Genomic DNA, 16,828 nt, shown 5'->3' with positions numbered 1-16,828 from the left:
TTTATAACCTGACACATATATTAAGACTTCTCTAAAAAATAGTTTATTAATCCCTAATAAAAACATGTCCAAAAATGAGAAATTTGTAGAAAAAAAAGTTTATTATATCATCTTTGAAATATAAATAGCCACAAAGTATTGCTAAAATTTCCATCCTGTTATGTATCTCAATCACTCCTCATGTTGAGCTACCAACATAACTATTAGCTAATTATAGGACCTTGGGTTTCTTCCTATCTCTGTTACTGGCTTATTGTTGTGTGACCTTGGTAGAATTCTTCCATCTTTCTTCAGTGACGTAGCTTGACATCTATAATCTCTTAGGGTCTACTCAAAGAAACTTTTAGAATGTTTTGCTCTTCTTAAGTAAAAGTTATGTCATATGTACTTCAAATATCCTTTTTGAACTCTATGATCGAGTAATAAAGAAAAAGAGCAAATATTTACTAATTAGCTGCCAAGTATTTTCACATGTACTATCTAATTTAATTTTACTTTACTAATAGGAAGTTTAAATTCCGTTGACTTGGGTTTTTGATTCCAATAAAAGAGTGGTAACATGGCTATGAATTCCATTCTTGCCATCTCCCAAAGACACTTTTTCTACTAGTCAAAGTTCTCTCCAAAGCAGGGGAATGTATGCGGAAATTGAAGGTTCAAAGGTATATGTTAATGGGTATTTTTTGCAGGCTAAGCTATCAAGTTCAGAATAGCAAAACACTATAAAATAAATTCCAATTAAAGCTGAATCCATACATTCGTGTTTTCAAGTATATAAGCAAATTCCTTCATAAACGGCCTCAGCTGAGTTTGGTATACCACAGTGTTGGAGAAAAAGTGCTGTTTTAAGCCAGAATTTCCTGACACCAAGACAGTTTTTAAACTTAATTCAGTTTTCTTGAAGCATTTTGAAAACTCACACTTTTTGAGGTCCTAATAGATGTTCCATGTTTTATATTCATTGTTTTATATACTCCTCACAACAAACCAATGAGATAAAGTAGCTCCCTGAAATGACTATTGTTCTACTTCTTGTTCTGTTTCATACTTTCAGCCTTATTCAGTAATTGAAAACGGCATAGCAGGCAATAAGCCAGAAAATTATGGTGACTATACAGGCTTTAGAAAAAAATATATTTGATATGGCAAACTCTACTAACCTCATTTCCCCTTTAGAATAGTACCTTGTATGTTGCAAGCAACTTAAAAGTTATTACACCTTAGAGTTTTAATGGTACAGCTACTGGACTAAAAAATATAATGATCTCACTTGCAATTTATTCTGTGGCTCGTAATCATTTGTCAAGGCAACTAGGCTTTTCTGCAAATTCAATGTTTAGACTCCCTTATTCTAGATTTTTTGATAAAACTGAAACTCCGATTTAAGAAAACAAATCAAAAGCTCAATATCTTAGTATATTAAATACACTAATATAAATACACTAAATACACTAATTGGGTACTGAGTTCTAAACTATAAATGTTACCTGCAGCACACTGATTGGTGTCCTACATACACACCCTCTCAAAATGTAGGAGGTTTGCAAAATTTCCTGTTCTAACAGAGAAGTTCAATTTCAAACTGAACTCTTTAAATCTTTTTATAGAAATGCCAGTGTTCTACATTTTTTCAAAAGGAATTTTGAGATTAACTCTTCTCTGAATCAGGTATGTCTGTTTGGTTCTAGCTCTTTTCATTCATATATATATATATATATATATATATATATATATATATATTGACCATTTTTTTAAAGAATTCATTACATAATAAATACCAGTATGTTTCTAGCCTACTGAAGTAATTTATGTAAGGTGACTTAAGAAAAACCAATAATCAAGCTTATAGTCCAGTGTCCAGTAATCCAAATTCTAAGAATTTAAAGGTTAAAATTTGATGAGTATTTTTACTTTTATGCACAGTTTTAAGTAATGTGTATGTATTTATGCATAGTTTTGTGCATGTTTAAATGAAAAAGATCCTTAAAGATGACACATTTTCTTGTTCTTTCATAATACCTAGGAACTCTCTGTTTTAAATTACTCTACTAACATAACTCAGAAATGGATATGGGATTTTTTCAAGGTTTGTTTGTTTGTTTGTTTGTTTGTTTAAGGATCTCCAAGTCCAAAAGAGACAGCAATGTAGGATCTATAAAATCAGAAGCAGGAACATATCCTAATTTCTAATCCTAAAACTCGCACTGGAATTTGTTTATCCTTGACAAGCTGCAAGGCATCGACTCTTCCTTCTATAAAATGAGGAGGATTTTATTAACCAACTAAACAGTGATGCTGTGAATATGCCTGTATTAATGCTCACAATATGCTAGATACTATTAAACCAATCTAAAGCATCTGGCACTCAGGATGCAGTTCTACAAAGAGCCTTTCAGGGGAGCACAGCTTGGTGGTCAACTAAGAGGACCTTACATGGAGAAGCTCCGTTAACCTTGCGCAAAGTGACTTTCCTAAGAGCCAGGCACTAAATAGTTCCTCAGGCCTTCATCATTCGTTATTTGCATAGATTAACTTTCCATTGGAACTAGATTAGGCATGAACAGAAAGCCAGTGTTATGAACAATAACCCCTAACAGACTACCTCTACGATCTTTTTCTAAATGTCACATGTCCAAATAAAAACAAAATAGCACAAGGCTTCCACTTTAAAATCCACATTCAAGATGACTGGAAAAAAACAGCTTTATTACCCATACCCTACATCTTTGACAAGCAAATGTCTCACTTTAACTCATCATGTAAACTTAGATTATGCCTCAAAACTATATTTAGATCATAATTATCAGTGGCTTTTAGCAGGAAGATTTAAGTGAAGTTCTGCCATACGTATTTTCTTAAAAATTACATTTGTTAGAATTATCTCCTTGAAAACCACACTTTATTCACAAGCAGGAGAGGAGAGGAGAGGAAAGGAGAGAGGACAGAAGGGAGGGAGGGAGGGCAGGAAAGAGAAAAGTTATGTAATTTTCTTCACCTAAATCTTCTTCTAAATGATATAATTTAGTCAGGCTGAAATTGCATTACTTTACTCCAAAGGTTACTGCAAGACTTACAGTGATCCTTAAAGAAGTTATAAAAATCGAAACAGAACATAGAATAAGCTTCTGATTGTAAAAATAGGTAACATTTCAAAGTTCATTTTATAAAAGAAGGCATCAGATCAATATATCATTGTGTCATTTTTAGCAACAGTAGCTAAACTTTAGCTCTGGTACTGAAAGGAATGATAAAGAGAAAGAGAGAGAGAGAACTCCAAGGTATACATATATTTATGTGGGATTGTGAACAACTTATTTTTTAACATGAACATTCATTAAAATTAGTCTAAGAAATCTATGGCATGTTTCTAAGACACTGGGCAAATTAAAAGGATATGAAGAAGTTCCCTGCACTTCAGTTGTGTTAAGGTATTGCAATTCTTTTAATCGTGTAATAGATTGAGATGCCAAAAAGAAAAAAAAAGAAATTTTACAAAAATGCACTTGAGTTTCACAATGATAAGTCTGCTGAAGTGGAATACTCTGGAATGGAGTCATTTATATATGCTCTAAAAATGGGAAGTATGGGGAAGGAAACAGATCTCAATTAGTACCATATTGGTCTAGTCCAGGGGATTAAAGCCTATCTGGGAAAAGAAATATTACCTATTCTTTCATCCATTTAACTCTGCTCAAAACTCTCCAATACCACCCATCTCATTCAGACTATAAGGCAGAATTCTTTACAATGATCCTAGTTCCCCATTACTTCCCTGACCCTTCTCACTGTGATATAACTGTAGACCTTCACAAGCCTTTCCCTGTGCTAAGAATATTAACTCTCACCTGATATCTGTGTGAATCATTCCCCCAACACCTTCAAGGATTTTCTCAGATGTGACCTTCTCAATGAGGCCAACCTTTATCACTCTATTTAAAATAGCAACCAAACTCTCTCCACTCCTAGAACTCATGAATTCTCTTACCCTGGTATATCTGTTTGTCCAGGAATGTCATCAATTTGTTTGTCCAGGAATCTCATTGATGAATTTATGAATACCTATAAAATATAGGTATTCGTATGTTACTTATTCACTATATATTCATATTCCTGTCTGCCTTCTCCACACTAAGTAGAATACAAACTCCATAAAGGCAGGATTTTTTTTCTGTCTTTACCTACTGAACACATTCATTCATTAACCACATTCCAATACACATAGTCCGATGACCACCAATTTCCTGCACAAATTCTGGCCTTTGAATGCAGTCTTAACAATCCATACAGTCCAGAATTCGTCTTCTTTTTACCTGACTGGTATACACGGAGCCTGGCATGAGTCTTGAAAACCATGTGCCAATCTAGTTTTGTCTTCCTCTAACCTCTACTTAGTTTTCTCAGTTACTGCAACTAGGCTTCTTCCTAAATTCTGGCCTATCAGCTCAGTTCAAAGCTATGACAAATCTTATAAACCCCAATCTTCTATATTAGAAGCATAAACAGTTTGTCTGACCACTAACAATACTTTCTTCCTGATCTTTTTCACAGTCTCCAGTTGCTAAATAAGAACGTATGGCAAACTGGAGAGATGACCTGGGGTCACCATTCTTTATTATTTTTTTAAGTGTTTACTTACTTTTAGAGAGGAGAGAGAGAGAGAAGACACATGCATGTACATGCATGTGAGTGGGAGAGGGGCAGAGAGAAAGGGAGAGAATCCCGAGCAGGCTCTGCACTGTCAGTGTGGAGCCCAGTGTGGGGCTCAATCTCATGAACCATGAGATCATGAACTGAGCTAAAGTCAAAATCGGAGGTTCAATGGACTGAACCCCAATGGTCAGGTGCTCTGACTTTTCTTTTCTTTCTTTCTTTCTTTCTTTCTTTCTTTCTTTCTTTCTTTCTTTCTTTCTTTTTCTTTCTTTCTTTCTTTCCTCCTCCTCCTCCTTCTTCCCCTGCTTGAAAACTTCCAGCTATTATCTATTGTTGTTGTTATTGTTATTGTTATTATTTATTATTACCCTGCTTGGAAACTTCCAGCTATGCTCCTGCCATGCAGTAGAATCCTACTGAATAGTTATACTGACTGGAATCAAGCATGTGTTTGACACATTCTTTGGACTTTTAAACAACTAGCCACCCCACTAATCTTGCTATGTGTAGGCTGGGTTGAGGTTATCGGTCCCTATTCTACTATTTCTTCTTCTTCTTCTCATGGTGCAGAACTGCGGCCCCATAATGCTAAAGCAGATTATGAAAGATGTGAAACATCACAAAAAGTTTCAGGGAATTTTTTTTATCATTTAATGCTAAATCTGTTTGGATTAAAAGAAGGAAAAATAATCCCATCTCAGAGGTCCAATTTGAAAAGTCAAGCACAAACGTCTTTGTCATTGTATTTATTAAATGCATGAACAGAAGAAATTGTGACAATTATCTGCTTTAAATAAATGAGGACTGAGAAAATATTGAGATGTGAAATCTACTAAAAGTCAACTTTTTTCAGTCATCGCTACTGCAATACAATTCAATGGTGTAAAAATTCTAAGTCCTACTATTTCAGAAAATCTTCTAATTTAACTAAACCTCTCCCAAAAAAATATACACTCATGTTTTTCTTACAGCATAGTTGGTTTAACTCTCAAGATACCCACTGGACTTTATAATTATACCTGAAGAAGGTGAAAACTATGATTTTTACAGTGGAGGGAACAGGTGCCCCATATTTCAGAGTGAATTAAGTATGAACTGACAGCACGTGAGGTTTTTTTCATCATCCCTGGCAACTCTTGAAGGAGATTCTGATCATTATTCTGCATGATAGCCTAGGAGAGAAAACTCTTGGGAACAAGAATGATCAGCAATTTGTATACATTGACATGTAAGATAAAAAATAGAAATTTTATGCTTTTTTTAGAAAAACCTACCACATATATAATAGTCAATGTTGAATATGTTCTTATTCTCAGGCCTACATTTTTTTTTCAATATATGAAATTTATTGTCAAGTTGGTTTCCATACAACACCCAGTGCTCATCCCAAAAGGTGCCCTCCTCAGTGCCTACCACCCACTTTTCCCTCCCTCCCACCCCCCCATCAACCCTCAGTTTATTCTCAGTTTTCAAGAGTCTCTTATGGTTTGGATCCCTCCCTCTCTAACCTTTTTTTTTTCCTTCCCCTCCCCCATGGGTTTCTGTTAAGTTTCTTAGGATCCACATAAGAGTGAAAACATATGGTATCTGTCTTTCTCTGTATAGCTTATTTCACTTAGCATCACACTCTCCAGTTCCATCTATGTTGCTACAAAGGGCCATATTTCGTTCTTTCTCATTGCCACGTAGTACTCCATTGTGTATATAAACCACAATTTCTTTATCCATTCATCAGTTGATGGACAATTAGGCTCTTTCCATAATTTGGCTATTGTTGAGAGTGCTGCTATAAACACTGGGGTACAAGTGCCCCTATGCATCAGTACTCTTGTATCCCTTGGGTAAATTCCCAGCAGTGCTATTGCTGGGTCATAGGGTAGGTCTATTTTTAATTTTCTGAGGAACCTCCACACTGTTTTCCAGAGCGGCTGCACCAGTTTGCATTCCCACCAGCAGTGCAAGAGGGTTCCCGTTTCCCCACATCCTCTCCAGCATCTATAGTCTCCTGATTTGTTCATTTTGGCCACTCTGACTGGTGTGAGGTGATATCTGAGTGTGGTTTTGATTTGTATTTCCCTGATGAGGAGCGACGTTGAGCATCTTTTCATGTACCTGTTGGCCATCCGGATGTCTTCTTTAGAGAAGTGTCTATTCATGTTCTCAGCCCTACATTTTATCTGATATGAATCATTTTTACTGAACTGTGAGGCCAGTATGTAGTGATCAAGCCAACATATGTACATAAGTTACATATGTAGCAAAAGTGATACAAAAAAATTAATTCCAATTTTATGACTACAGTAAATCTCAGGTAATTTATGAAACATTCTCATATTTTATAGCACAGAATGTTTTAGAAGTGTGCAATTGATGGTGATGTGAATATTCCATATGAAATTTCTAAGTATTCATGCCAAAAATGAGTGAGGATCATCTCAAACATGTTTTTATTTTAAACCCCAGAAGACATCTAAAAACACATTTATATACCTTTAGTATAGTCTTGACATTTTTAAGAATTAAAAAGTTCAAATACAAATATGCACTCCAAAAACGATAGAACGTAATACTAGAATCTTGGGCTTTGAAAAGAACTGGAGACTTGATGAATCCTCACTGTGCCTCTGTAAAGGCATTTCATCCTAAATCATCCCTGACAGGTGGCACATCTGATCATGAATGGACATTTCCAGAAACTAGTTGCTCCAACACAACCCAGTAATTTCTGAACAGCTTAAATGAGGAGCAGAGAAAAGGAGGAAGTTTCTTCTTATTTAATTCAAACCTTTCCCTTTGTCATATTGTTCTATGGATCTGAGTTCAGGATTTAGAAAGGACATTTTATTCTCTCTTCCATTAAACACCATTCCTAAATTTTTTTATTGCTTTTTATTTTTGAGAGAGGGAGAGAAAGAGCGCGCGTGCGCGTATGCATGAGTGGGGGAGGGGAGAGAAAGAGGGAAACAGAATCTGAAGCAGGCTCCAGATTCTGAGTTGTCAGTATAGAGCATGACATGGGGTTTGAACCCACAAATTGCAAGATCATGACCTGAGCCAAAGTCAGATGCTTAACTGACTGAGCCAACCAGGCACCACATAATTCATTCTAGTCAGTGCTCGGCTAAGAAGGTCAATGCTAATATAATCAAAAAGGAGAAGTTGATGATAGCCTAAAACTTCTTCAGTCGCACTCATATCCAATGATCTTCACTGAGAGTATGTTTTAACAGAACATTAAAAAGAAAACATGGCCCCAGAATAAATGGAAAGACATCTTAGTATCACAAAAAGGAAACTTCAGCATAAACAATACTAGAAATGTTTTTAGTTGTTAAAAATTAAGTTACTATCAGTTGCATGAATTTAAGTCATGACTACTCCAAGCCTTCAGTTTTAAATTTGTCCATAAGAATAATTGAAGGTGAAATAAGTTAATATATACACGGCATGTTTAATAATGAAATGCTATATGAATTTAAGGTATTATAAAACAGATTTTATATATACTTTTAATATTAATAAGTTCCAACAATTTATCCCTGAGCCAATCTTTCAATGTATTGTAAATGATCTATAATACACAATATATTCTAGAATGCAGAAAATAGTAGCCTAGGGGCACCTGGGTGGCTCAGTTGGTTGGGCTGCTGACTTCCACTCAGGTCTTGATCTAGTGGTCTGTGAGTTTGAGCCCTGCCTCGGGCTCTGTGCTGACAGCTCAGAGCTTGGAGCCTGCTTTGGATTCTGTGTCTCCGTCTCTCTCTGCACCTTCCTGCTCACACTCTGGGTCTCTCTCTCCCTCTCCCAAAAAGAAGTAAACAGTAAAAAAATTAAAATAAAGGAAAATAGTGGTCTATAGGTAGACACCATCTTATAGCTACTTTGCACAGAATTCCTTATTGTGTGTAGCATTCAACAGAATGGCAGTATAAACTTTCCCTTTTGCATTGACCTTACTTTATGCCTGGACCATAGAAATTGGAGTCAGTTTTATCTCAGATAAAACAGAGACAGACAGAAAGAGAAAAGGAGAGGAGGGAAAGAGGAAGGAGAGGAGGGAAAGAGGAAGGAGAGGAGGGAAAGAGGAAGGAGAGGAGAAAGGAGAAAGGAGAAAGGAGAAAGGAGAAAGGAGAAAGGAGAAAGGAGAAAGGAGAAAGGAGAAAGGAGAAAGGAGAAAGGAGAAAGGAGGAGGAGGAGGAAGAGGAGGAGGAGGAGGAGGAGGAGGAGGAGGAGGAGGAGAAGAAGAGGAGGAGGAGGAGGAGGAGGAGGAGGAGGAGGAGGGAGGAGGAGGAGGAGGAGGAGGGAGGAGGAGGAGGAGGAGGAGGAGGAGGAGGAGGAGGAGGAGGAGGAAGGAGGAGGAAGAGGAGAAGAAGGAGGAGGAGAAGAAGGAGGAGAAGAAGAAGGAGGAGAAGAAGGAGGAGAAGAAGGAGGAGGAGAAGGGGAGGAGAGGGTGAAGGAGGGGAGGGGTGGGAGGAGAAAGAATGAGGAGGGTGGGCAGCACACTAGGAAATTTCTTTGAGACTACTTTGCATGCTTTGAGCTTCTGCCCCACTCCAAATGAACAGCACTGGTGTTTCTGGTCTCTCTGTACTCCCAGCTGCTTGACATTATTAAAGTACTATGTATTGTTAAAACATATCATATAACTAAGCAAGGCTAATATTTTAAAGTAGCATTTTTAAAAATCAGCTGCCAGAGATATGCTCTCAAAATCACTCTCATAAATTCTATTAATTAAGCCATGTTGACCCCATTTTACCTCGCAGAGAAGGAAAAGCAAAAATAGAAGAAAAAAGGTTATATAGTGAACTTAAGGTCATTTTTATTCTAGGAATTTTAATCGGGGAGCTATTATTGTAGCAAGCAGATTAGAGTATTTTCTTACTCCTTTTAAGATAAAATAGTACTGCTAGAAATGTTAGATTATAAGAAGAAAAACTATCAGAATGGTTAGATGTAGCTTTATTCCAGTTAACTAAAAGAGGGAATAAGTATATTTCAAAACTTTGACAGATTCCGTCTCATCAAAACTTTCCAAAGTTGCTAACCTCCAGATTTTGTACTCTTGCGGTAAATATTTTGATATTTGAAATCAAATCTTAAATAGTCTTTACTTTAATACAAGTTTTCCAACTCACAAAAATGTTGCTGAAATGATGTATTCATTATAAATTCTGTTTTAAAACGCGGTACATGTGCTTCTTTTAAAATTCATGACATTAAAATAACTCTTCAAAGACTCCCAAGAGTATCAGAAATTATATGCATGTAAACATCACAGCGCTCTGAGGAGAATCATTTGGATTACATCAAATACCACTGTTTTCCAAAGCCCCCTGAAGTGTATATGTGGTCACTGTGGTCCTAATTCACATACACACGACATAGAAGTCCTATCTGTATTTAAGCCAGAGGAGAAATTTCACTATAATAAAAAGGATACCTGAGATAGAACGTGGGTCAGAAAAAATTGAGGCTGGAAGTCCCATTGCCACGAAAGAAAAAAACCACTTGACTTTAACTACTTTACAAACTCTGTTCAAACAGTTAGAAACAAAGTCCTTAAAAAAAGAAAGAAAGAAAAGAAACAAAGAAACAAAGAAAGAAAAAAAAAGAAGGAAAAGAAAAGAAAAAGAAAAAGAAAAAAGAAAAAAGAAAGCTGATGTATCAGCTGCCCTCCATAAAGTTCCAAAATGAACCTCAGCTTGGGAAACATTTCTCCGCCGGGATGGACTCTGATTTGGAAAAACTTTTTGTTCAATTGGTTAAAAGTTTGCCTCTTTGAAAGACTTCGGAACCCAGCTGGGAGTATGTATAAGCGACAGCAAGTTCTCTCAGAACGAATGAACAATGAGAAACGCTTCGTGTTCTTTGGGGGGAGGTAGGCAATCCCCCCAACCCCCGGACAGGGTACTCAAGACGCTGAAAGTGAGTTTGCATCAAGCTTAGCCCCTCTCGCCCCAAAGCGCACTCCCCAGGGGCCAAGCCAGAAAACGGTCCCTGCCCCGGACTGTCGTCGGAAGAAGGGACCGGTGAGGGGCCGCGGCCCCGGCAAAGGATGGAATCTAGAGCCCGTTCCTCGACTGTACCTCTTTGCTGATGTGCCTGTGGCTGCCGCGGCCGCTGTTGCAGCTGTGGCCTCTGGGCCTGGCCGCCCCCGAGGCCCCCGCTGAGCAGCAGGACCAGGAGGACCCCGGCGGCTCCGGGCATTGCGGTGGCCGGGAGCGGATCCGCTTCTCAGGAGCCCGAGGAGTCGCGGCCGCCCAGTCCCCGGGTCCGGCTTGTGAGCTGAAGGAGCAGCAGCTGCTGGGGAAGAGGAGGAGACAGCCCCCCTCCTGGCTTTGGCTCTGCCGCCGCCAGAGGGTGGGGGGGAGAAGGAGGACACTCCCCCTCCCTCCCCTTTTCCCGGGCCCTCGTCCCACAGCCGTCCAGGCACAGGCCCTTAAAGGGTCCTCCGTGAAACAGACCTTTCCAGAGCCGCCCTTCCCTCGGAGAGGGACCGTTCCTTAGCTTGAGCTGTTCGCTGAACTTCTTTTAAATTAGAGGAGGTAATTGATATGAAAGCGCTTTGTGATCTGTAAAATCTCTACACATGGGAGGCATTATTGGGAGGAAATCTGCACAGCTGGGAACTTGGCCGAAGCGGAGTCAATGTACCTCCAGAGAAAGGCCTGGCAAAGCTGTGTGTGGGCGCCGTGTACCCAGGTGACCCAACGCTCGATGGACACAGGACCCTCCCGATGGCCCGGGTGGCTGCGAAGTTACCATGGGGTGAAGTTGGTCCTGGGCCTCAGCAGGTCAGGCCAGAGGACTTACTTATTGCTTAATAGACAACTGTCACGGCAACAGGGGTGGGAAAAAAGAAACTCCCTTGCTCCACTGCAACGCTTATGACCAATATAAAGGCTAAAAGTAAGGTTTTCAGTTCAGTCACTGGACATTTATTTAAATTGAATAAAGGCCTTAGGGACCATTTCCTTTCAGGCTCCAAATTTCATCTCTTCCAGTCCCTATTGCTTTTCTTTAACCCAAAATTTCTGCAAGTTTTTCTGCCACCCCCAGATTCAAATGACAGCTCCTTCCTGGTCTCCTGTCTGTCTGTGTTTTATGGTCTGAGGTTCTCACAGTGTTTGAGAGCTCCTCATTGGGTCTTTATGGGACTCACACGATGTCTTCCCGTTTACTCAGTGGCTGGGAGTACTGCTGACATTAGTGTGCTCTGAGGTCACAGTGCCACTTGTCCCCTCCCAGGTGGGACAGTCCTGCTAACCAGGGACTTCTGGAAGGACCACTGGGCATTCATGCAGGTGAAAACCCTTGGTTTATGTTTGATACCTAATTTAAGAGATGCTGCACATAAAATGTTTTGCACAGTTTTTGTCTTCCAGGATGCATCTACTGCAGTAGGAACTCATGTACTTTGTGTTTCTGAATGTCACCAAGATGTGTTTACCATCTCAGAAAATCCCATCACTGATATGGTAGTGTCCCCAAGACAATACCAATACGTATCTGTCACATTGATGGTGACTCTGGGAATAGGTTCAGGCTTCTATTTTGCCTTCATTTTGCCTACTAAATCTAGGCAAACTACTAAATGTAGTTTTACCCAAGCATTTGCATAATGAAATGTACATTTTTTTACATAGATTACTTTTTTCCTTTTTTATTTTATACTTAAGCCATTATATTGATTTTTTAAATACTATGTTGAAGTTAAGTGATATTATTTATGGATTTCCTTTCAATCAAATAAAGGAGGTGTTGTTCCTACCAGGATTGATCGAGAACATCTGGCCAAATGGTGCCCAAGTAAATGGATAACTCTCAATATTTTCCATCTTCTTTCTGTTAATATTAGTACTAAAAAACTCTACAGTTTTTTTTTTTTCTTTATTGTGGAATTGCAAAATAGAGTCTGGCCCAAGCCTTGAGAATAAGACTATGATCTCTGCTGTCAACTACTTGTGTGATTCAACACAGGGGAAAAAATACAAAATTATTTAACCAAAATTAAGATAGAGAACCAGGGTTATCAGAGCAATTTTTTTAGAAATAAACCTAATTGAGGGGCGCTTGGGTGGCTCAGTCGGTTGAGCGACCGACTTTGACTCAGGTCATGATCTCACGAACGTGAGTTCGAGCCCCAAGTCGGGCTCTGTGCTGACAGCCCAGACCCTGGAGCCTGCTTCGGATTCTGTGACTCCCTCTCTCTCTGCCCCTCCCCCACTCATGCTCTGTCTCTGTCTCAGAAATAAACATTAAAAAAATTTAAAAAAAAGAAACCTAATTGAGTACAATTTACACAAACTAAATGCACCCATGCTATATGTTTAAACAATTTAAACTCTCATTTGACAATTACCCAATTAACATATCGTCCATCACTGCCCCAAAGTTTCCTTCCTCTCACAGTAATTTCCCTAACCTCCACCCCTAGAACAGATAGTCTGATTTCTGCCACTATAGATTATTTTAGCTAATCACAAATTTCATAGAAATGGAATAATAAATAATTCTTTTCTTCACTTAGCACAATATTTTGGAGGTATAGCGATGTTGTTATTTATGTCAGTAATACGTTCCTTTTCATTGCTGAATACTATTACATGGATATATCACAACTTGTTTATACATTCACCGGAAGTACATTTGGGTTGTTCCAGTTTTTAGCTATTAAAAATAAAGCTGCTATGAATATTTGAATACATTTAGAAGGACATATATTTATATTTCTTAATTCCAAAGAGAGATATTATTGGGCTTCCTTGTGGGTATGAAACGGTTTACAATACGGTTATATCATTTTAAACTCCCCCAATTATGTATGAGAGTTCCAGATGCTCTGCATGGGTACCAACACCTAATGGCATTTAATTTTACCTTCTCTAGAGGTTGCATAGTGGTATCTTAATGACCTCGTCATTTGCATTTCTCTGATGATGCTGAAAATGTTTTGATGGGCTTATTTGGCATTTATATTACTTTTTTTATGAAATGTCTGATCAGATCTTTTGTTCATTTATCCTAATTATTTTATTTTTCACATTATTGTTAAGTTGTAAGATTTAAATATATATTCTGGAGAAAAGTCCTTTGTCTAATACACTTAATACAGTGCCTACTATTCTCAGTCCATAGCTTGACTTTTCAATTTCTTGACTAATGTTGGAGGAGGTCATCAAGAGGACATGACTGCTAGTTGACCTGTGAGCTGGACCCACGCAACCAGAGGCTCCTCACCTCCTCCCCTGTCCTTGCAATGTGCATTCTGCCTGCCTTCCCAGCACTAAAGCTGCCTCAAGGACACAGCCTAGAGAGAGTAATCTGTTGTTGAGAACATCTGGACAGTATACATGCCTGAGTCTAGTGAAGCCTCTATACAAATTTAAGATTCTGACAGGTGGATGTGGAGATCTACTTAAGGCTGCCCAAGACAAGCTTCATATGTGAGTTCCCTTGTTCATTAAACTGACTGCCTTCTGATCGTGGATTACTCTGCCTTTCTTCTGTCACTCCTTGCCCTCTTCGTATGGGTGCCGGTTTGCAAACCAACAACTGCTTTCAAAGAACAGAATTGTTTAATTGTGATTAAGTCCAATTGATTAAGATTTTCCATTTATGCTTAATACTTTTTGCGCCCCTTTTCAGAAATATTAGCTTACTTCAAAATCGTGAACATGACCTTCTCTATTTTTTCCTTGAGATTTTGTAATCTTAGCTACTACATTTGGATATATGATTTATTTCAATAAATTTTGGTGTTTGCTATGAAGTAATACACTTAAGGTAAGAACTTTCTTTTTTCTGAGCAGATATCCATTCATTTTAGCACCATTTGTTCAGAAAGAAATAATTTCTGCATCTGATTACCTTGTCACTTTTTTCAGAAGTTGATCATATGTAGGTCTATTTTTAGATTCTCTAAACATATATATATATATATATATATATATATATATATATATGCGCCAATATCACAGTTTTATTACTGTAGCTTTATAGGAGCTTTAAAGTTAGGAAGTTAGGTAGGTAAAGTTAGGTAGTGTAAATCTGACAATTTTGTTGTGCAAAATGAAACTCTTGACTATTCTAGGTCCTTTGCATTTCCATATACTTTGTAAGTAGCTCCTGAATTTCTACCCCCTAAAAAATAATGTCACAGGGAGGTTTGGTTGAAATATATAAATTTTGGAGGAACTGATATTTTAGCAATATTGAGCCTTCCAATCCATTAATGTAGCATGTCTTCACTTACTTACATCTTTGATATTCTAAGCAGTGCTCTGTAGATTTCAATATATGTCTTCAACATACTTCCTAAAATGTATCTCTCATTGTTTTGTGTTTTGCTATTATAAACAGTATTTTTAAATTTAATTTTTCATGCTAATAGTAATACTATTGATTTTGGTTGTATACACTGAATTCTGCAAAGTTGTTAAAATCACTTCAAGTAGCCCATAGGTAGGTTCCTTAGTATATTCTATGTATAGATCGTGTTATCCTCAAATACAGTGTTACTTCTTCCTTTTTAGTCTATGTGCCTTTTACATTTTTTCTTGCCATATTGCACTGGCTATGACTTCAATATAAAATTGAATAGCAGTGGTAAGAGTAGACATTTTGGCCTAGTTTCCAATCAGAGGGAAAAGCAGTCATTCATTGACCATTAACATGATGCCTACAGGTTTCAAACATGCTTATTATGAAGTTTCAGGAAGCTCCCTTCTTTTGTTAAGAGTTTTTGTAACAAAAGCATATTAAATTTGGGCAATGCTTTTTGTGTATCTATTTAGATAAACATAATTTATTTCTTTATTTGGCTAATATGGTGAATTATAGTGACTGATATTCAAATGTTAAGCAAATTCACAGTCCTGGCATAAACCCCAATTTGTCACGATGTATCCCTTTATACATTTCTGGTTTATGCTTATTAATATTTAGTTAAGTATTTTTATGTCTGCTCATGAGGGATATTAGTCTATAGTCATTTTTTTAATAATATTTAAATCTGGGTTCATAGAGCTAGTCTTATATAATCAGTTGGAATATAGTTCTTCTGAAAGAATTTGTGTAGAATTTGCATAATTTCTTCCCTAAATATTTGACAGACTGGTGAAACCATCTGGGCCTATAGTTTTCTTTTTGGGAGAGTTTTTTTTTTTTTTAAGAATAAAATAGAATGATTCAGATTTTCTATCCTTTATCAGTATTATATAAGTATCTTATCAGTGTTATAAATTTTATTTGGTAATTTTTAACTTTTAAGGAATTTAAGTTGTCAGATTTGTTGGCATAGTTATTCATAATATTTCTTTATTCTCCATTTAATGCCTGTAGGATTGACATTGATGACAACTTTTCCCTAATATTAGGTTTTTGTGTCTCCTCCATTTTTTATATCAGGATTTTTTACAGAGGCTTTTTAATTATATTCATTCTTTCAAAGAATCAGCTTTCGGTTTCATTGATTTTCTTCTATTGTTTGTTTTCTGTTTTTATTGATTTATCCTTATATCTTTAAGTTTTCCTTCCTTCTACTCATTTTAGGTTTACTTCACTCTTTGTTTTAGCTTCTAATTGTGGAAACTTAAATCATTGATTGTAGACATCTCTTCTTATATGATTTATGTAACTATTATAGCATCCCACAAATTTGGAATTTAAAAATATTAACTTAATTCAAATCTTTTGTGCATGACTTCTTATTTGACCTGTGTGTTATTTTGAAGTGTTTTGTTGCTATGGTCTCAATGGTTTTGTCTCCCCAAGATTCTTTGTTGAATGAAATCCTAATGCCCAAAGTGATGATATTAGAAGGTGGGGCCTTTAGGAGGAGATTAGGTTATGAGGATGGGGTCTTATGAATGGAATTAGTGCTTTTATAAAAGAGACTCTAGTGGGGCGCCTGGGTGGCTCAGTAGGTTGAGTGTCTGACTTCGGCTCAGGTCATGATCTCACAGTTCGTGGGCTCAAGCTCCGCGTCGGGCTCTGTGCTGACAGCTTGGAGCCTGGAGCCTGCTTTGGATTCTGTGTCTGCTTCTCTCTCTGTTCCTCTCCTGCTTATGCGCTTTCTCTCTCTCTCTCTCTCTCTCTCTCAAAAATAAATAAAGAAAAAAAAATTAAAAAAAAAAGAGTCTCCAGAGAGAATTCCAGAGAGACTCTCCAGAGA

The 16,828-nt window shown here is 37.5% G+C and overlaps 1 protein-coding gene across 8 annotated transcripts in view; it reads right to left on the bottom strand.

The window, feature by feature from the left end:
- Nucleotides 1–11,048, bottom strand: part of LAMA2 (laminin subunit alpha 2) — a 623,859-nt gene extending 612,811 nt beyond the window's left edge. For 6 of the 8 annotated variants that reach the window (XM_045058020.1, XM_045058023.1, XM_045058022.1 and 3 more), the window contains exon 1: nucleotides 10,740–11,048. In XM_045058020.1, the coding sequence (XP_044913955.1) occupies nucleotides 10,740–10,860 (121 nt within the window). In that variant the 5' untranslated portion in view covers nucleotides 10,861–11,048. The remainder of the gene's footprint in view (nucleotides 1–10,739) is intronic. The other 2 variants (XM_045058026.1, XM_011282613.4) reach the window with 1 other exon arrangement.
- Nucleotides 11,049–16,828: the final 5,780 nt, after the last annotated feature.

This window comes from Felis catus, chromosome B2, assembly GCF_018350175.1.
Source record: "Felis catus isolate Fca126 chromosome B2, F.catus_Fca126_mat1.0, whole genome shotgun sequence".
Lineage (NCBI taxonomy): Eukaryota > Metazoa > Chordata > Mammalia > Carnivora > Felidae > Felis > Felis catus.
This window is presented reverse-complemented; position numbering and strand designations above follow the sequence as displayed.